The sequence below is a fragment of the Hemitrygon akajei genome, chromosome 1, assembly GCF_048418815.1.
Source record: "Hemitrygon akajei chromosome 1, sHemAka1.3, whole genome shotgun sequence".
NCBI classification, from domain to species: domain Eukaryota; kingdom Metazoa; phylum Chordata; class Chondrichthyes; order Myliobatiformes; family Dasyatidae; genus Hemitrygon; species Hemitrygon akajei.
The window spans coordinates 219,278,056-219,297,795 of NC_133124.1; the positions used below are offsets into that span (position 1 = coordinate 219,278,056).

Consider the following 19,740-nt stretch of genomic DNA (forward strand, 5'->3'; position numbering starts at 1 on the left):
ACGGAGATGGGAGTAGACTCTCACATGGTGGATTGGATAGTGGACTACTTGACAGATAGACCTCAGTATGTGCGGTTGGGAGACTGTAGGTCTGACACGGTGGTCAGCAGCACAGGGGCGCCGCAGGGAACCGTACTCTCTCCGGTCCTGTTCACCCTGTACACATCAGACTTCCAATATAACTCGGAGTCCTGCCATGTGCAGAAGTTCGCTGATGACACGGCCATAGTGGGGTGTGTCAGGAATGGACAGGAGGAGGAGTATTGATACAGGACTTTGTGATATGGTGCAACTCAAACTACCTGCGTCTCAATATCACCAAGACCAAGGAGATGGTGGTGGACTTTAGGAGATCTAGGCCTCATATGGAGCCAGTGATCATTAATGGAGAATGTGTGGAGCAGGTTAAGACCTACAAGTATCTGGGAGTACAGTTAGACGAGAAGCTAGACTGGACTGCCAACACAGATGCCTTGTGCAGGAAGGCACAGAGTCGACTGTACTTCCTAAGAAGGTTGGCGTCATTCAATGTCTGTAGTGAGATGCTGAAGATGTTCTATAGGTCAGTTGTGGAGAGCGCCCTCTTCTTTGTGGTGGCGTGTTGGGGCGGAAGCATTAAGAAGAGGGACGCCTCACGTCTTAATAAGCTGGTAAGGAAGGCGGGCTCTGTCGTGGGCAAAGTACTGGAGAGTTTAACATCGGTAGCTGAGCGAAGGGCGCTGAGTAGGCTACGGTCAATTATGGATAACTCTGAACATCCTCTACATAGCACCATCCAGAGACAGAGAAGCAGTTTCAGCGACAGGTTACTATCGATGCAATGCTCCTCAGACAGGATAAAGAGGTCAATACTCCCCAATGCCATTAGGCTTTACAATTCTACCGCCAGGACTTAAGAACTTTTTAAAAGCTATTATTAATGCTTTTTGAGATAGTGATTTAGATGTTTATCATATTTTTTACTGAGTTAAGTATTGTATGTAATTAGTTTTGCTACAACAAGTGTATGGGACATTGGAAAAAAGTTGAATTTCCCCATGGGGATGAATAAAGTATCTATCTATCTATCTATCTACCTATCTATCTAAATCCCACCCCCACGATCAAGCACATCTACACTGTGCTGTACCAGGAGTGAAAACAGCCCAGTCCATCGGGGTAAATCCCACCCCACCCCCCACGATCGAGTACATCTACACAGTGTGTTGTACCAGGAGTGAAAACAGCCCAGTCCATCAGGATAAATCCCACCCCACCCCCCCACGATCGAGTACATCTACACAGTGTGTTGTACCAGGAGTGAAAACAGCCCAGTCCATCAGGATAAATCCCACCCCACCCCCCCACGATCGAGTACATCTACACTGTGCTGTACCAGGAGTGAAAACAGCCCAGTCCATCGGGGTAAATCCCACCCCCCCCCCACGATCGAGTACATCTATACAGTGTGTTGTACTAGGAGTGAAAACAGCCCAGTCCATCGGGGTAAATCCCACCCCACCCCCCACGATCGAGTACATCTACACAGTGTGTTGTACCAGGAGTGAAAACAGCCCAGTCCATCAGGATAAATCCCACCCCACCCCCCCACGATCGAGTACATCTACACAGTGTGTTGTACCAGGAGTGAAAACAGCCCAGTCCATCAGGATAAATCCCACCCCACCCCCCCACGATCGAGTACATCTACACTGTGCTGTACCAGGAGTGAAAACAGCCCAGTCCATCGGGGTAAATCCCACCCCCCACGATCGAGTACATCTACACAGTGTGTTGTACTAGGAGTGAAAACTGCCCAGTCCATCGGGGTAAATCCCACCCCACCCCCCCACGATCGAGCACATCTACACGGTGTGTTGTACTAGGAGTGAAAACAGCCCAGTCCATCGGGGTAAATCCCACCCCACCCCCCCACGATCGAGTACATCTACACAGTGTGTTGTACCAGGAGTGAAAACGGCCCAGTCCATCGGAATAAATCCCACCCCACCCCCCACGATCGAGTACATCTACACAGTGTGTTGTACTAGGAGTGAAAACAGCCCAGTCCATCGGGGTAAATCCCACCCCACCCCCCACGATCGAGTACATCTATACAGTGTGTTGTACTAGGAGTGAAAACAGCCCAGTCCATCGGGGTAAATCCCCCCCCCCCCCACGATCGAGTACATCTACACAGTGTGTTGTACCAGGAGTGAAAACAGCCCAGTCCATCGGGGTAAATCCCCCCCCCCCCCCCACGATCGAGTACATCTACACAGTGTGTTGTACCAGGAGTGAAAACAGCCCAGTCCATCGGGGTAAATCCCCCCCCCCCCCCCACGATCGAGTACATCTACACAGTGTGTTGTACCAGGAGTGAAAACAGCCCAGTCCATCGGGGTAAATCCCACCCCCCCCCCAACCCCCACGATTGAGTACATCTACACGGTGCGTTGTTGCAGTTTAACAGCATCTATCAACAGGGACTTCCAACCCCCAGGCCATCCTCTCCTCTCACTGCTGCCATCGGGAAGGAGGTACAGGAGCCTCAGGACCCACACCACCAGGTTCAGGAACACTTATTGCCCCTCAACCATCAGGCTCTTGAACCAGAGTGGATAACTTCACTCACCCCATCACTGAACTGTTCCCACGAACTATGGACTCGCTTTCAAGGACTCTGTATTTCATGTTCTCGATATTTATTGCTTATTTATTTATCATTATTTTTCATTTCTTTGTATTTAATGTGAATGCCTGCAAAAATGAACGTCAGGGTTGTATATAGTGGCATATGTACTTCGATAATAAATTTACTTTGGATTCTCTACAAGCAAGATCTACAGAGCACAGCCCCCTTCCTCCCCCAGTGATTCCACATCTAACCAGTAGCCTGCTTGCGACCTCAGCCAGCGGCCTGTTGCTCTGGAAATGAAACGAGTGCACCGTGAACCGGGGTGCCATACCTCAACGTAAGACGTGGGGAAGATTCCGAGTCTCCCATGATGCTCTCCTTTCATCCAGTTCTGGTCGAGGACTTTGTGGATGTAAACGACATCGCCCTTTTGAAGTGTCAGCTCCCTGCAGAATGAGGGGCAGAATCAGAGAGGGATGTTATGCACCACTCACAGGAATGGAGGAGGTGGTGAGGGACTGTGGAGAGGAGTGTGTCCGTGTAGGGATGAGGTGTGGAGTGACAGTGATGGGAGGATGAAAGTCACTGAAGGGTTGATATGAATGCGGTCGTCCCCACCCTCTTCTCCACATCCCACCGCCTCTACTTACTTGGAAGACTGGGCTTGGAAATCAAAGATTGCCCGCGCTGCCTTCATCTGTGGGAGCAATAAGCAGATGTTTAGGAAAAAGGTTTGACTCAGGGAACAATACACCCTCGTAAAACCACTCAGCTACAGTAGAGTCAGATGGACAGCAGAGAAACAGGCTCTTCGGCCCATCAAGTCCAATACCCCCCCCCCCCCCCAGTACATTAGTGTAACACTTTACAGAACCAGCGACTGGGTTTCAATTGACTCTGCTGTCTGGAAGGAGTTTGTACTCTCTCTCCATGACCATGTGGGTTTTCTCGGAGTGCTCCCACCTTCTGAAGACGTACGGGTTCGGGTTGCCGAGTTGTGAATATACTCCGTTGGTGCCAGAAGCACGGCGACACTTGCGGGCTGCCCCCAGCACATCCTCGGACCGTGTCACGCAAACGAGCTTTTGACCCAAAACTTCCATTGTTCCTCCCCCCGCAGATGCTGCTGGAGACACTGAGTTCCTGCCACATATTCCAGGGTATGCAGCTTCCACTGTCCCTGCACATCGCTGGAATGTGGAAAGCGGAAGGAAACCCAGGCGGTCACAGGGGGAACGTGCAAACTCCATGCAGACAGCACTGAAGCCAGATCTCCGGGGCAGTGAATCAGAGACTTTCCAGCTGACCCCACTCTGTTTTTTCATGCACTCCTGGGCAGGGACCACACAGCAGACCTCCCTCTGCACTGTCCGATAACAGACAGACATACTTTATTGATCCCGAGGGATCAAAACACTCCCAGGAAAAAATACACTCAGTGCCCCTGTATTAGGTACCTCCTGAGTCTAGTAAAGTGGCCACTGAGTGTATGTTCGTAGCCGTCTGCTACTTCATGGTACAATGTTGTGCATTCAGAGATGCTCTTCTGCACACCACTGTTGTAATGTGTGGCTATCTGAGTTACTGTCACCTTCCTGTCAGCTTGAACCAGTCTGGCCGTTCTCCTCTGACCTCTCTCATTAACAAGGCATCTTCACCCACAGAACTGCCACTCACTGGATGTTTTTTTTTTTCACACCATTCTCTGTAAACTCCTATATTGTGCATGAAATCCCAGGAGATCAGCAGTTTCTGAGATACTCAAACCAACCCATCTGGCACCGATAATCATTCCATGGTCGAAGTCACTCAGATCACATCTCTTCCCCATTCTGATGTTTGGTCTGAACGACAACTGAACCTCTTGACCATGCCTGCATGCTTTTATGCATTGAGTTGCTGCCAGATGATTGGCTGATTAGATATTTGCATTAATGAGCAGGTGTACCTGATAAAGTGTCCTAATGCCCGTACATTTGCAGGTTTCTATGGCTCTCCAGGCATCTTCTGCTGCGTAAGGAATTGGTTTGTGGCAATACCATTGTATCTGGCAGAGAATTGGGAATGGTCTTCATTGCTCTTGAGTTGTATATGTTGTTTACTTAAATTCATCATTGCGTGACTACATTTCCAATTTGCAAACTGTTTGGATTATGGGGATCAGAACTCTGTCGTAACCTGTACATGTTTGGTCACTGCAGGCTGATTATCTGTGTACACTTTTGAATTCCGCAGCCCGTGAAGATGTTTTCATTTCTGTATCTGACTGCCCTGTTTTGAAAAATGCTTTAATTTTTTGGAGAGGATTTGCTCTGTCAGATTTCTGTAAATTTGGTCTTCAGTAACCAGGGAATCCCCAGTATTGTAGACTTGATGGGCCAAATGGCCTCATTCTGTCCTATGTCTTATGGTTTACTATTGAAGAAGAGAACAGTGATATTGTCCCTCACCCATAGTCTCCCAGCTCTGGCAGTACCTGGTGGGATAGTGTCAAAGAAACTGTGCCCTCTGTGGTAATGCCAGCAACAGCTGGTAAGATTGGCAGGTTTCCTTTCACAAAGACAATGGGAACTAGTTACAGGTGTTGGCCCACAGCTCACGGGTGTGATTCAACACTGTCTCCATTCATTAACCTCAAGGCTAGATCCAGACAGACAGGTGGGCAGTAAACCTAACTGTGTCCACCATTACCTTGGATATTTCCGAGTTGCTGGATCTTTCTGAGGCAGAGTCATTGTGCCCGGAAGTGCAAGGACCTACACAAAGAGAGAAGGAGAGTGAGAGACGGAGAAACTTTGCACACATCACCCTTCGGACGAGCCATTAACTCATCTCCCACTCACACCGGAAGGAGCATGGGAGAGTCAATGTATCCTGAGATGAGGATTCTCACTCGGCCACACACAAAATTCCAGTCCAGTCCATCAGGGGTTAAACCCTCTCCACCTCACATCATGGAGGAGGTACAGGAGCCTGAAGGCACACCCTCAACTTTTCAAAAACAGCTTCTTCCCCTCTGCCAACAGATTTCTGAATGGACAATGAACCCATGAACAATACCTCACTATTATTTCCCTCTCTTTTTGCACTACTTACTTAATTCTATTTTTTATATACTGTATATTATATATATTATAATTTAGTATTTAAAATTATGTATTGCAATGTACTACTGTGGCAAAACAACAAATTACAGGACATATGCTGTGATAGTAAACCTGATTCTGATTGTGAACGACATCCTGTCGGGGGGGTGGGGGGAAGAAGCAGACAGATTAGGGACATCTAAGAGATTCTTAGGTAGCAACTTGGATGAAAGCAAAAGTGGAGGGCCACGTAGGAGGGAAGGGTTAGATCGATCTTAGAGCAGGTCAAATGGTCAGCACAGCACCGTGGGCTGAAGGGCCTGTATGGTGCTATGCTCTAACCGAGGTGAAGCAGAGCACCGTAGAAGTCCCACCATGCAAGGGCCTACCTTTTGAGGATGACGGCTGGTCTGGCCTATCTTCTCTCTGGATACTCCTGTTGCTCGACAACACAGCATGCTGGTGGTTGGGTCCGTGATTGACAGCTGACTGTTCCCACCTGGGGGGTGAGGTCATTGCTCTGGGGGGAAGGGGAGGACAGCAAAGTTTACGGATTAAGATTTCTGTCGGAAGTCTGTGTCGCACACACTGCTCACCGCTATTGTTGACGTTCCAGTCTGAAGTCCAATGTCTCCACAATCTCTTCCCCTGGCATCTGCACCAGAATGGAACTTGGCTCCACAAACTGAGCCAATTCAGGGCTGTATTGTGGGAAATCTGGCCAAAACCATTATTCTGGGATGCGGTTGGCGTAATGCTTTACAGCGCTAGAGATCTCTGATCAGGGTTCAATTCCCATCACTCTCAGTAAGGAGTTTGTACCTTCTCCCTGTGACCACGAGATTCCTCTCAATGCTTTGGTCTCCTCCCACGTTCCAAACACGTATGGGTTAGGGTTAGTGAGTTCTGGGCACCGGAAAAGTGCCTGTACTTGCAGGCTGCCCCCAGCACACAAATAAACCACTTCTGCATGAACTGCGGTGTCCAGAACACTGACAAGATGTGGCCGAACCCGGAGCACTGCAGAGCTGCAGTGTAACTTCTGTCCGTAACACAGTGAATGTCCCTCACCCAGGGTGGGTTGGCAATGAGCTCAATGCCCTTACAACTGGGGGCATTCTGCCGTTCGGAGTAGTGGAAGGAGTCTCTGTACGTGGAATGTGTGGGTTTCCCCGGGTGCTCCGGTTTCCTCCCACAGTCCAAAGGCGTACCGACCGGGTAGGTTAATCGGTCATTGTCTCGTGATTAGGTTAGGGTTAGTCAGGGCTGTGGGGCCTAAAGGGCCGTAAGGCCTACTCTGCGCAGAATCGCTAAATAAAGAAATAAAAAATCAACTGAATGTGCCTGGGCTCTTTTGGTTTTGTGTTTTAGATTCTGTGTTTTTTAAAATGTTTGAGCAGTATGTTTTTTCTTGTGCCTGTGGGTGGCGGGGGGATTGTGGTTTTCTTTGAATGGGTTCCATGGTTTTCGTTATTTCGTGGCTGCCTGTGGGAAGGTGAATCTCAGGGTTGTATACTGCGTAAATAAATGTACTTTAAAAGAAACGCAAAGGGAAAGCCCTGCCTTTAGGTTGGTGGGTTGTTCCCACCTTGAGAGCCGGTGTCACACATTACACCTTGCTGTCCTTCTCAAATGCGGACCAGCTACGGGAATGTTTGTGACTCCTGATGATCCCAGGATAACCTTAGCTCTAAACCCCACCACACGTTTAAATTCTGCTACATTACAGAGATGAACACAGCACATAAACAAGATTAATCCCACTCAGACCCCACACTTGTGTGTCAGATGTAACATACTGAGCTCTCTTTGCATCATTGCTGAACAAACATAATTGGATTTCCATCTCACCCACTTTCACAGGTTGAGAGAGGGAGCAGATGCCCGGACAATGAAGGTGCATTGGTCAGGACTACAGCTCAGCGCTAAACACTATCATTCCACTAACGCACATCGCTAAACTCCACTACCCGCACACTGATACCGCCCTGTGCCACTGCTCCCCGATTTCATCACCTGCAGACCCCAGTCAGTGCAGATTGGCAACGACATCTCCTCAATCTCCATCAGCGCAGGTGTGGGCTTAGTCCGCTGCTCTACGCGCTTCACACCCGTGACCGTGTGGCTAAGCGCAGCTCAACGCCACGTTTGAGTTTGCTCACTGTTGGCTGAATCAAATGTGGTGACAAACCAGCATACAGGAGGGGAGGGACATTGAAATTCTGGCTGAGTGATGCCACTACAACCGCCTCGCACTCAGTGTCAGCAAAGAGCTGAGTAGGTGACTTCAGAGGAGGAAACCAGAGATGAATGAGTCAGTCCTCATCAAGGGATTGGAGGTGGACAGGGGTCGGTAAACTCCTGGGTGTCAATTACCATAGCACTGGAGAGAGATAGGAACAGACAAATTGGGAAAACATTTAATTAGGGTCGGGGAAAATATGATGCTATTAAGCAGGAACTTGGGAGCGTAAATTGGGAGCAGATGTTCTCAGGGAAATGCACGGCAGAAATGTGGCAAATGTTCAGGGAAAACTTGCTTGGCATTCTGCATAGATCTGTTCCACTGGGGCACGGGAAAAGTACCATGGTGTACAAGACTAGCAAAGAAAAAAAGAAAAGCTTACGAAAGGTTCAAGAAACTAGATACTGATACAGTTCTAGAAAATTAGAAGTTTGCCAGGAAGGAAATGAACAATGAAATTAGGAGAGCGAGAAGGGACCATAAGATGGCTTTGGCAAGCAGGATTAAGTAACTCCGACACTCTGTAACACTGATACCCCATACCCCTCCCTATAACACTGATACACCCCACACCCCTCCCTATAACACCCACACACTCCACACCCCTCACTGTATCACCGACACACCCCACACCTCTCACTGTAACACTGAAACCCCACACCCCTCACTGTGACACCAGCACACCCCACACCCCTCACTGTAACACTGAAACCCCACACCCCTCACTGTGACACTGAAACCCCACACCCCTCACTGTGACACCAGCACACCCCACACCCCTCACTGTGACACTGAAACCCCACACCCCTCACTGTAACATCGACACACCCCACACCCCTCACTGTGACACTGACACCCCACACCCCTCACTGTGACACCGTCACACCCCACACCCCTCACTGTGACACTGACACCCCACACCCCTCACTGTGACACCGTCACACCCCACATCCCTCACTGTAACATCGACACACCCCACACCCCTCACTGTGACACCGACACACCCCACACCCCTCACTGTGACACTGAAACCCCACACCCCTCACTGTAACACCGACAGTCCCCACACACCCCTCACTGTGACACCAACACACCCCACACCCCTCACTGTGACACTGACACCCCACACCCCTCACTGTGACACCGTCACACCCCACACCCCTCACTGTAACACCAGCACACCCCACACCCCTCACTGTAACACTGAAACCCCACACCCCTCACTGTGACACCAGCACACCCCACACCCCTCACTGTGACACTGAAACCCCACACCCCTCACTGTAACACTGAAACCCCACACCCCTCACTGTGACACCATCACACCCCACACCCCTCACTGTAACACTGACACCCCACACCCCTCACTGTAACACTGAAACCCCACACCCCTCACTGTGACACTGACACACCCCACACCCCTCACTGTAACACTGAAACCCCACACCCCTCACTGTGACACCGACACACCCCACACCCCTCACTGTGACACCGACACACCCCACACCCCTCACTGTAACACTGACACCCCACACCCCTCACTGTAACACCAGCACACCCCACACCCCTCACTGTAACATCGACACACCCCACACCCCTCACTGTAACACTGAAACCCCACACCCCTCACTGTGACACCAGCACACCCCACACCCCCCTCACTGTGAGACTGACACCCCACACCCCTCACTGTGACACCGACACACCCCACACCCCTCACTGTGACACTGAAATCCCACACCCCTCACTGTGACACCAGCACACCCCACACCCCTCACTGTAACATCGACACACCCCACACCCCTCACTGTGACACCAGCACACCCCACACCCCTCACTGTAACACTGAAACCCCACACCCCTCACTGTGACACCAGCACACCCCACACCCCCTCACTGTGAGACTGACAGCCCACACCCCTCACTGTGACACCGACACACCCCACACCCCTCACTGTAACACTGAAACCCCACACCCCTCACTGTGACACCAGCATACCCCACACCCCACACCCCTCACTGTGACACTGACACACCCCACACCCCTCACTGTAACACTGACACCCCACACCCCTCACTGTAACACTGAAACCCCACACCCCTCACTGTGACACCGTCACACCCCACACCCCTCACTGTAACACTGACACACCCCACACCCCTCACTGTGACACCGACACACCTCACACCCCTCACTGTATCACCGACACACCCCACACCCCTCACCGTGACACCGACACACCCCACACCCCTCACTGTAACACTGACACCCCACACCCCTCACTGTGACACCGTCACACCCCACACCCCTCACTGTGACACCGTCACACCCCACATCCCTCACTGTGACACCGTCACACCCCACACCCCTCACTGTGACACCGTCACACCCCACATCCCTCACTGTAACACTGAAACCCCACACCCCTCACTGTGACACTGAAACCCCACACCCCTCACTGTGACACCGTCACACCCCACACCCCTCACTGTGACACTGAAACCCCACACCCCTCACTGTGACACTGAAACCCCACACCCCTCACTGTAACATCGACACACCCCACACCCCTCACTGTAACACTGACACCCCACACCCCTCACTGTAACACCAGCACACCCCACACCCCTCACTGTAACACTGAAACCCCACACCCCTCACTGTGAGACTGACACCCCACACCCCTCACTGTGACACCGACACACCCCACACCCCTCACTGTGACACCAGCACACCCCACACCCCTCACTGTAACATCGACACACCCCACACCCCTCACTGTGACACCAGCACACCCCACACCCCTCACTGTAACACTGACACCCCACACCCCTCACTGTAACACTGACACCCCACACCCCTCACTGTGACACCAGCACACCCCACACCCCTCACTGTAACACTGACACCCCACACCCCTCACTGTAACACCAGCACACCCCACACCCCTCACTGTATCACTGAAACCCCACACCCCTCACTGTAACACCAGCACACCCCACACCCCCTCACTGTAACACTGACACCCCACACCCCTCACTGTAACACCAGCACACCCCACACCCCTCACTGTATCACTGAAACCCCACACCCCTCACTGTGACACTGAAACCCCACACCCCTCACTGTGACACCAGCACACCCCACACCCCTCACTGTAACATCGACACACCCCACACCCCTCACTGTGACACCAGCACACCCCACACCCCTCACTGTAACACTGACACCCCACACCCCTCACTGTAACACCAGCACACCCCACACCCCTCACTGTATCACTGAAACCCCACACCCCTCACTGTGACACCAGCACACCCCACACCCCCCTCACTGTGAGACTGACACCCCACACCCCTCACTGTGACACCGACACACCCCACACCCCTCACTGTGACACTGAAATCCCACACCCCTCACTGTGACACCAGCACACCCCACACCCCTCACTGTAACACTGAAACCCCACACCCCTCACTGTGACACTGACACCCCACACCCCTCACTGTGACACTGAAACCCCACACCCCTCACTGTGACACCAGCACACCCCACACCCCTCACTGTAACATCGACACACCCCACACCCCTCACTGTGACACCAGCACACCCCACACCCCTCACTGTAACACTGACACCCCACACCCCTCACTGTAACACCAGCACACCCCACACCCCTCACTGTATCACTGAAACCCCACACCCCTCACTGTAACACTGAAACCCCACACCCCTCACTGTGACACCAGCACACCCCACACCCCTCACTGTGACACTGACACCCCACACCCCTCACTGTAACACCAGCACACCCCACACCCCTCACTGTAACACTGACACCCCACACCCCTCACTGTAACACTGACACCCCACACCCCTCACTGTAACACCAGCACACCCCACACCCCTCACTGTAACACTGACACCCCACACCCCTCACTGTAACACTGAAACCCCACACCCCTCACTGTAACACCAGCACACCCCACACCCCTCACTGTGACACCAGCACACCCCACACCCCTCACTGTAACACTGACACACCCCACACCCCTCACTGTGACACTGAAACCCCACACCCCTCACTGTGACACTGAAACCCCACACCCCTCACTGTAACATCGACACACCCCACACCCCTCACTGTAACACTGACACCCCACACCCCTCACTGTAACACCAGCACACCCCACACCCCTCACTGTATCACTGAAACCCCACACCCCTCACTGTGACACTGAAACCCCACACCCCTCACTGTGACACCAGCACACCCCACACCCCTCACTGTAACACTGACACCCCACACCCCTCACTGTAACACTGAAACCCCACACCCCTCACTGTGACACCAGCACACCCCACACCCCTCACTGTAACACTGACACCCCACACCCCTCACTGTAACACTGAAACCCCACACCCCTCACTGTGACACCAGCACACCCCACACCCCTCACTGTAACACTGACACCCCACACCCCTCACTGTGACACCAGCACACCCCACACTATCACACTGACACACCCCGTACCCCTTACAGAAACACTCTGACACATCTCACAGCGTGTACACACGTAGTGTTGTACATGTAACAGCTGTAATTTGGGGGGGGGGGGGGGTGGAAATGGGAGGGAACATGCAGACCAATAAATATTTCCTAAGTCTGTGTCTGTCTGCGTGGACGGTGGACTCAGACAGAAGAGTTACTGAAGCAACACTTTGAAAAGTCTCCCGCTCAGTGCTTCCTAGGTTATAGCCCCCACACACCCCCTCCCCCGGCTTCTCTGTCCACACCACACTTGCTCAACTCACCTGGTGCTCCGAAGCTCTCCGTCCACCTGCCGGTTCTCCGAGCTTCCCTGGAAAAGAGCAGAGACAGAAACGTGTCAGAGGATCAGAGCCTGGATCCCAGGAGAGACAGGCTGGAATGAGTGGAATGGGGAATTCTTGGAAGCTCTCAGTTCGTGACACTGTCAGCCAGCATGTCTGTACAGGGTCCTAAGCTCCACCCTGTTTCTCATCAGAATCAATAAACTAATTCTATTAGCATAAGATGCAGTCACTTGCCTGTTTCACATCATTAACCCATGAGGTTGCTCGTCTACGTGTGTTTGGTGGAATGTGGAAAGCAGTAATTACTTAGTGTCTAATCTGTGCTCCGGGAGCTTGTGATAGGGCAAAATAAAGCAAGATTTACTGGTATCTAATCTGCACTGTGCATAACCCAGTGACGCAATGGTGCAGAGAATCATGGGCACCCGCCTCCTCACCATCAAGGACAACTTCAAAAGGCAATGCCTCGAAAAGTGACCTTCATCACGCACACTACATCACTGCTTTGTTCTCTTTCTGCACTGCTTTTTTAAAATATTCTTATTGTAACTTGTATTCATTTGAATGTATTGAACTTTGTACTGCTCTTGCACAACAAACTTCATACCATACGTCAGTGATAATAAACCCGCCTGTCTCACCACTGTTCGGCCTCTAACCAACTCCGTACCCACTGGAAACGCAGACAGCCTTGTTAAGCGAATCAACTGATTCTGGAGCAGCGTAGCCTCAGGAGACCGGCTCCTTTCAGTTACCGGGCTGGCAAGCAGGATGCCAGTGGTACTGAGGCCTGTAAACCAGGCTCCGTCTGAGACGGGGTCAGACCGAGACCGAGACGGGGTGAGACCGAGACCGAGACGGGGTGAGACCGAGACTGAGACGGGGTGAGACCGAGACTGAGACGGGGTGAGACCAAGACAGAGTGAGACAGAGACCGAGACGGGGTGAGACCGAGACCGAGACGGGGTGAGACCGAGACTGAGACAGGGTGAGACTGAGACGGGGTGAGACCGAGACAGGGTGAGACTGAGACTAAGACGGGGTGAGACCGAGACTGAGACGGGGTGAGACCGAGACAGAGTGAGACCGAGACAGGGTGAGACTGAGACTGAGACGGGGTGAGACCGAGACGGGGTGAGACTGAGACTGAGACGGGGTGAGACTGAGACTGAGACAGGGTGAGACTGAGACTGAGACAGGATGAGACTGAGACTGAGAGGGGATGAGACCGAGACTGAGACGGGGTGAGATCGAGACTGAGATGGGGTGAGACCGAGACCAAGACTGAGACAGGGTGAGACCGAGACAGGGTAAGACTGAGACGGAGACGGGGTGAGACCGAGACTGAGAGGGGGTGAGACTGAGACGGGGTGAGACTGAGACTGAGACGAGGTGAGACCGAGACTGAGACGGGGTGAGACCGAGATGGGGTAAGACTGAGACTGAGACGGGGTGAGACTGAGACTGAGACGGGGTGAGACCGAGATGGGGTGAGACTGAGACCGAGACGGGGTGAGACTGAGACTGAGACGGGGTGAGACCGAGACTGTACATTGCATCTGAGTGAAGAAGGTCTGGTTGTTAGAACCTGAAGAAAAGAGGGAATGTAACAAGGCACATGAGGGAACCAAGACCCAAATAAAAGAAAACTCGGCAAGACTTAGCGTCTGTTTTTGCCAGATTCAGCAAAGCAGAGGGGATCATAAGCAGGTCCTTTTTGGAAGCACTGAGTGCTACATCACAGGAGTCAGCCCTTTAGCCCATTTAGTCTATGCCAATCGGTTATTCTGCCTGCACCTGGACCATAGCCCACCTTACCCTTTCCATCCATGGAACTATCAACTTTCTCTTAAAGGTTGAAACCCATCCCACATCTACCACTTCCACTGGCAGCTCGTTCCACATTCATAGCCCCCTCTGGAAGTTCCCCCTCAGGTTCCCCTTTCACCCTCAACCCATGACTTCTAGCTGTAGCCCCACCCACCCTCAGTGGGGAAGGCTTGTTGCATTTACCATATCTATACCCGCCTTAATTTTGTATCAAATCTCCCCTCTTTCTCCTGCACTCCAGGGAGTGAGGTCCTAACCTATTCAACTTTTCCCTATAACTCATGACACAAAGGTTGGGGGTGTTGTGGATAGTGTGGAGAGCTGTCAGAGGTTACAGCGGGACATCGATTGGATGCAAAACTCGGCTGAGAAGTGGCAGATGGAGTTCAACCCAGATAGGTGTGAGGTGGTTCATTTTGGTAGGTCAAATTTGATGGCAGAATATAGCATTAATGGTAAGACTCTTGGCAGTGTGGAGGATCAGAGAGATCTTGGGATCTGAGTTGATAGGATGCTCAAAGCTGCTACGCAGGTTGACTCTGTGATTAAGAAAGCGTACTGTGCATTGGCCTTCATCAATCAAGAGGTAATGTTGCAGCTACATAGGACACTGGTCAGACCCCACTTGGAGTACTGTGCTCAGTTCTGGTCGCCTCACTACAGGAAGGATGTGGAAACTATAGAAAGGATGCAGAGGAGATTTACAGGGATGTTGCCTGGATTGAGGAGCATGCCTTATGAGAATAGGTTGAGTGAACTCGGCCTTTTCTCCTTGGAGCGACAGAGGATGAGAGGTGACCTGATAGAGGTGTATAAGATGATGGGAGGCGTTGATCGTGTGGATAGTCAGAGGATTTTTCCCAGGGCTGAAATGGCTAACATGAGAGGGCACAGTTTTAAGGTGCTTGGGTGTAGGTACAGAGGAGATGTCTGGGGTAAGTTTTTTACACAGAGAGTGGTGAGTGCGTGGAATGGGCTGCCGGCAACAGTGGTGGAGGTGGATACAATAGGGTCTTTTAAGAGACTCCTGGACAGGTACATGGTGCTCAGAGAAATAGAGGGCTATGGGTAACCCTAGGTAATTTCTAAAGTAAGGACATGTTCAGCTCAGCTTTGTGGGTGAAGGGCCTGTACTGTGCTGTAGGTTTTCAGTGTTTCTCTGTAACTACGGTTCTCAAGTGCCGGCAACATCCTTGTAAATTTTCTCTGCACTCTCAATGTCCATTTCTGCTGGATTCGGCAAAGCAGAGAGTGGACTTGACTAGAAATATTAGCAAAGTAATTTCCAATCAAATTTGACATTGAGTCAGAGAAGATACTGGGGCACGAGTAAAGTTCGGGTCAAAGTCCAAGGGTTTAAGGGAAGGGAGTGAGGAGGACGGGGTCGGGGGGGTGGGGGCTGGTCACTGAGCCTCGTGAGCCACAAATGAGGAATCAAACCGCCAGAATTGGAGGAGCATCGCGATCTCGGAGGTGGTGGTGGGGACACGGTTACAGCCACAGAAGCAAAGCGATCAGCATGATACTGTTACTGCTCGGGGCATCAGAGTTCAGAGTTCAATCCTGGTGTCCTCTGTAAAGAGTCTGTATGTTCTCCCTGTGGGTTTTCCCCAGGCGCTCCGGTTTGCACCCACAGTCCGAAGACAGAATAGGTTAATTGGCCATTGTAAATTGTCCTGTGATTAGGCGAGGGGTAAACTGAGGGGGTTGCTGGGCAGCACAGCTGGACGAGGAAGGAAAGGGCGTGCCAGAGTGAGTGAAAAGGGGTGAGAATTTTAATTCACGTCGATCAGTAAGCAGTGAGAGGTGGGCGAGACCGGTACCTCGGCCAGGTGGCGTTTACAGAGGGTAGAGCAGAGGCAGTGGCAGATACAGACCTGGGGCCTGCCCTCTCTCTGTGCCAGCCGCCGCCGGATGTTCTGCAGGTCAGAATCCAGCTCAGCTTCCAGCTGGTTCAGCTCTTCCTGCAAGGCCGCCTGTGCCAACGGGGAGAGATATTAAAGAAGAGTTTTATTTGTTACATGTACATCAAAACAGAGCAAAGACACCTCTCCCCTCCTCTATTACGTGGGATAAAAACTTCAAACTACTTTCTATAACACTGCCTACACTGGAACTACACGCTGCAATTTATGTATTTAAAACACATTTTATTCCCTATCTGTACTTGTATTTTTATTTAACTCTTTACTGTTTATAATTGTTGAACGTTGTTTTTTTGTAACACGTCACACTCTGACCAACTCACCATAGCAGGTTCCTAACGCAATGCAACAATGAGCTGGGGGCAGCCCCCACGTGTTGCCACACTTCCCGCACCAACACAGCGTGCCCACAAATTACTAACCCGAACCCATATGTCTGTGGACCGTGGGAAGAAGCCACAGCACTTGGAAAAAAGCGAAACGGTCACGGGGAGAAAGTAGAAACCCCTTACAGGGAATGATGAGAATTGAACCTGGGTCGCGGGCTTCCCGCTAACCACTACACCACCGCGACACTCGACAGTAGCATAGGATGGTCAGGGGTTACAGGAGAGAGGAGTGGTCTTCAGCTGTGGCACAGTCCAGGTCCCGCACTCACACCCACACCAGGCATCTCCTGTCGATGGAAGTCACCCCACAGCACGTCCGGGGAACACTCTTGCCAGGTCCCAAACTGGGCAGAGGCTTAGAGGGGGGAGAGCAGTGCACAGCATCCCTGGGCCTTACCTCAACAGAGCAAACCTGGATCCTGGCTGAAGAACGGCCCAATGTCGAGTCCGTCTGTCAACAAGAGAAGGTAACGGTAAGTGGGGTGGGGAGGAAGGACGATGTCTGAGATCCCCAAGCAGAGACCACTTGCACCCAATCCCAGCACCCTGTGTACTGCCGAATGGTAATCCATCTCCGGCACACTGTTGTCCATTAACCCCTCACCCCTAGTGCCTGTGGTGCTGGTGTGCCTGTCCTGGGGACAATACTCACAATCAGAATCAGGTTTATTATCAGTGACATATGTCATGAAATTTGTTGTTTTGCAGCAGCAGTACTGGTCAATACATAAATTATACTGTAACGTACAATAATGAAGTATATTGCTATATATTATTGTAATTTATGCCTCTCAAAGACCAACCGATGTTCCCGTTGGGAGGGGTGGAAATGGTAGGGCCGGCTAACAGGGTTCTGGTGAAACTGGATAGGACATATCTCTGTAGAGTGGATGCAATGGATTGTAGAGGCATCGATGGACTACAGCCATGCTGTCGACTCCATAGAAACATATATATATATCTCACTAAACAGAGGAATCATCACTAGGATTTGGAACGACAGCCAGAGCCTTGGCCGACTGCGATTCCGTGTGTTGAATGAACACATCTGCCTGTCCACAGAGCGGACGCTGTTGTCCTGTGCGGATGTGATACCTGCACCATTTACAGAAGACACCTTGACGTGCTAGAGGGATTCCATATGCATCATCTGAGATGGATCCTTGGCATCTGTTGGCTGGACCGAGTCACAAACCTAGAGGCCCTCGACAGGGCACGGACCGCGAGTGGTGAGGCCGTGATTGTAAAAGCACAGCTTCAGTGGACAGGCGTGTGAGGGAGCCCTGAATCCCCAAGCAGCTGCTACATGCTGAGCTTTAACGGGGCAAGAAGAATCGAGTCAGGGTCCGGAAGAGGAGGGAGGGAGTGGGGAGGAGAGGGGGAAGGAGAGGGAGACAGAAAGACAGGGAGAGAGGGGAAAGAAAATATGGTTGAGGACATATATACACACACAGAGAAAGAGAGAGGAGACAGTGAGAGTAGATACATGGGGGGGGAGAGAGAGGAGACAGTGAGAGTAGATACATAGAGGGGGGAGATAGAGAGAAAGAGAGAAGAGACAGTGAGAGTAGATACATGGGGGGAGAGAGAGAGGAGACAGTGAGAGTAGATACATGGGGGGGAGAGAGAGGAGACAGTGAGAGTAGATACATAGAGGGGGGAGATAGAGAGAAAGAGAGAGAGAGGAGACAGTGAGAGTAGATACATGGGGGGAGAGAGAGAGGAGACAGTGAGAGTAGATACATAGAGGGGGGAGATAGAGAGAAAGAGAGAAGAGACAGTGAGAGTAGATACATGGGGGGGAGAGAGAGAGGAGACAGTGAGAGTAGATACATAGAGGGGGGAGATAGAGAGAAAGAGAGAGAGAGGAGACAGTGAGAGTAGATACATGGGGGGGAGATAGAGAGAAAGAGAGAGAAGAGTACATAGATAAATTCAAAGTAAATTTTCTTCTCAAAGTACAGATATGTCACCAAATACAGCTCTGAGATTCACCTTCCTGCGGGCATACTGAGCAAATCTACAGAATAGTAATTATAACAGGATCTATGAAAGATCAAGCAGACTGCAGGAGGCAAGAAACTGTACAAACGCAAAATATAAATAAATAACAAGAACATGAGATAATGAGATAAAGAGTCCTTAAAGTGAGATCATTGGTTGTGGGAATATTTTAATGATGGGTCAAGTGAGTGTAGTTAACCCTTTTTGCTCTAGTCTGCTGGTTGAGGGGGAGTAACTGTTCTTGAACCAGCTGATGTGAGTCCTGAGGCTCTTGTACCTGCTGCTGATAGAAGCAGCCAGGAGAGAGCCTGGCCTGGGTGGTGGGGGTCTCTGATGATGGAGGCTGCTTTTCTACCGCACCGTTTCGTGTAGATGTGCTCAGTGGTGGGGAGGACCTTGCCCTTGATGGACTGGCTGATTCCAATGTCTTTTTGTAGGATTTTCAGTTCAAAGAGCAGGTACAAGGTCGGCAGGGATAGGTAGAGAGAGATAAAGTGGTGGGAGATACAAAGCGAGACAGAGAGAGACGGGTAACAAACACTGACCTGTGGCTCTTGCAGCCGCTCGGGGTATCGTCCCGGCTCGTAGCTGAAGATACTGTTGTGCGTTGCCCGGAGCCTGTGACTTTCTCCGGCCTCTCCTCCCGGCGCCAGCTCGCTCCTGCAGCCCGCCGAGGAAATGCCAGATAAGGGGTTATGGTTGCTTGGGGAGACGCGAGTGAGTCTGAGCCAGTGAACATCTCACAACATGTCGAGACTGAGTGAGTGAGTGTCTGCTAACTCCGAGAGCAAACAGACTCTCGCATTC

The 19,740-nt window shown here is 51.4% G+C and overlaps 1 protein-coding gene across 3 annotated transcripts in view; it reads right to left on the reverse strand.

Moving 5' to 3' along the window:
• sorbs3 (sorbin and SH3 domain containing 3) overlaps positions 1-19,740 on the reverse strand; it is a 108,455-nt gene that overhangs the window by 17,622 nt on the left and 71,093 nt on the right. For all 3 annotated transcript variants that reach the window (XM_073061683.1, XM_073061691.1, XM_073061698.1), the window contains 8 exons: positions 19,479-19,593; positions 17,327-17,380; positions 16,493-16,591; positions 12,765-12,811; positions 6,093-6,223; positions 5,309-5,373; positions 3,268-3,314; positions 2,949-3,063 (listed from right to left, as the gene is read on the reverse strand). In XM_073061683.1, coding sequence (XP_072917784.1) covers positions 2,949-3,063; positions 3,268-3,314; positions 5,309-5,373; positions 6,093-6,223; positions 12,765-12,811; positions 16,493-16,591; positions 17,327-17,380; positions 19,479-19,593 — 673 coding nt within the window. The remainder of the gene's footprint in view (positions 1-2,948; positions 3,064-3,267; positions 3,315-5,308; positions 5,374-6,092; positions 6,224-12,764; positions 12,812-16,492; positions 16,592-17,326; positions 17,381-19,478; positions 19,594-19,740) is intronic.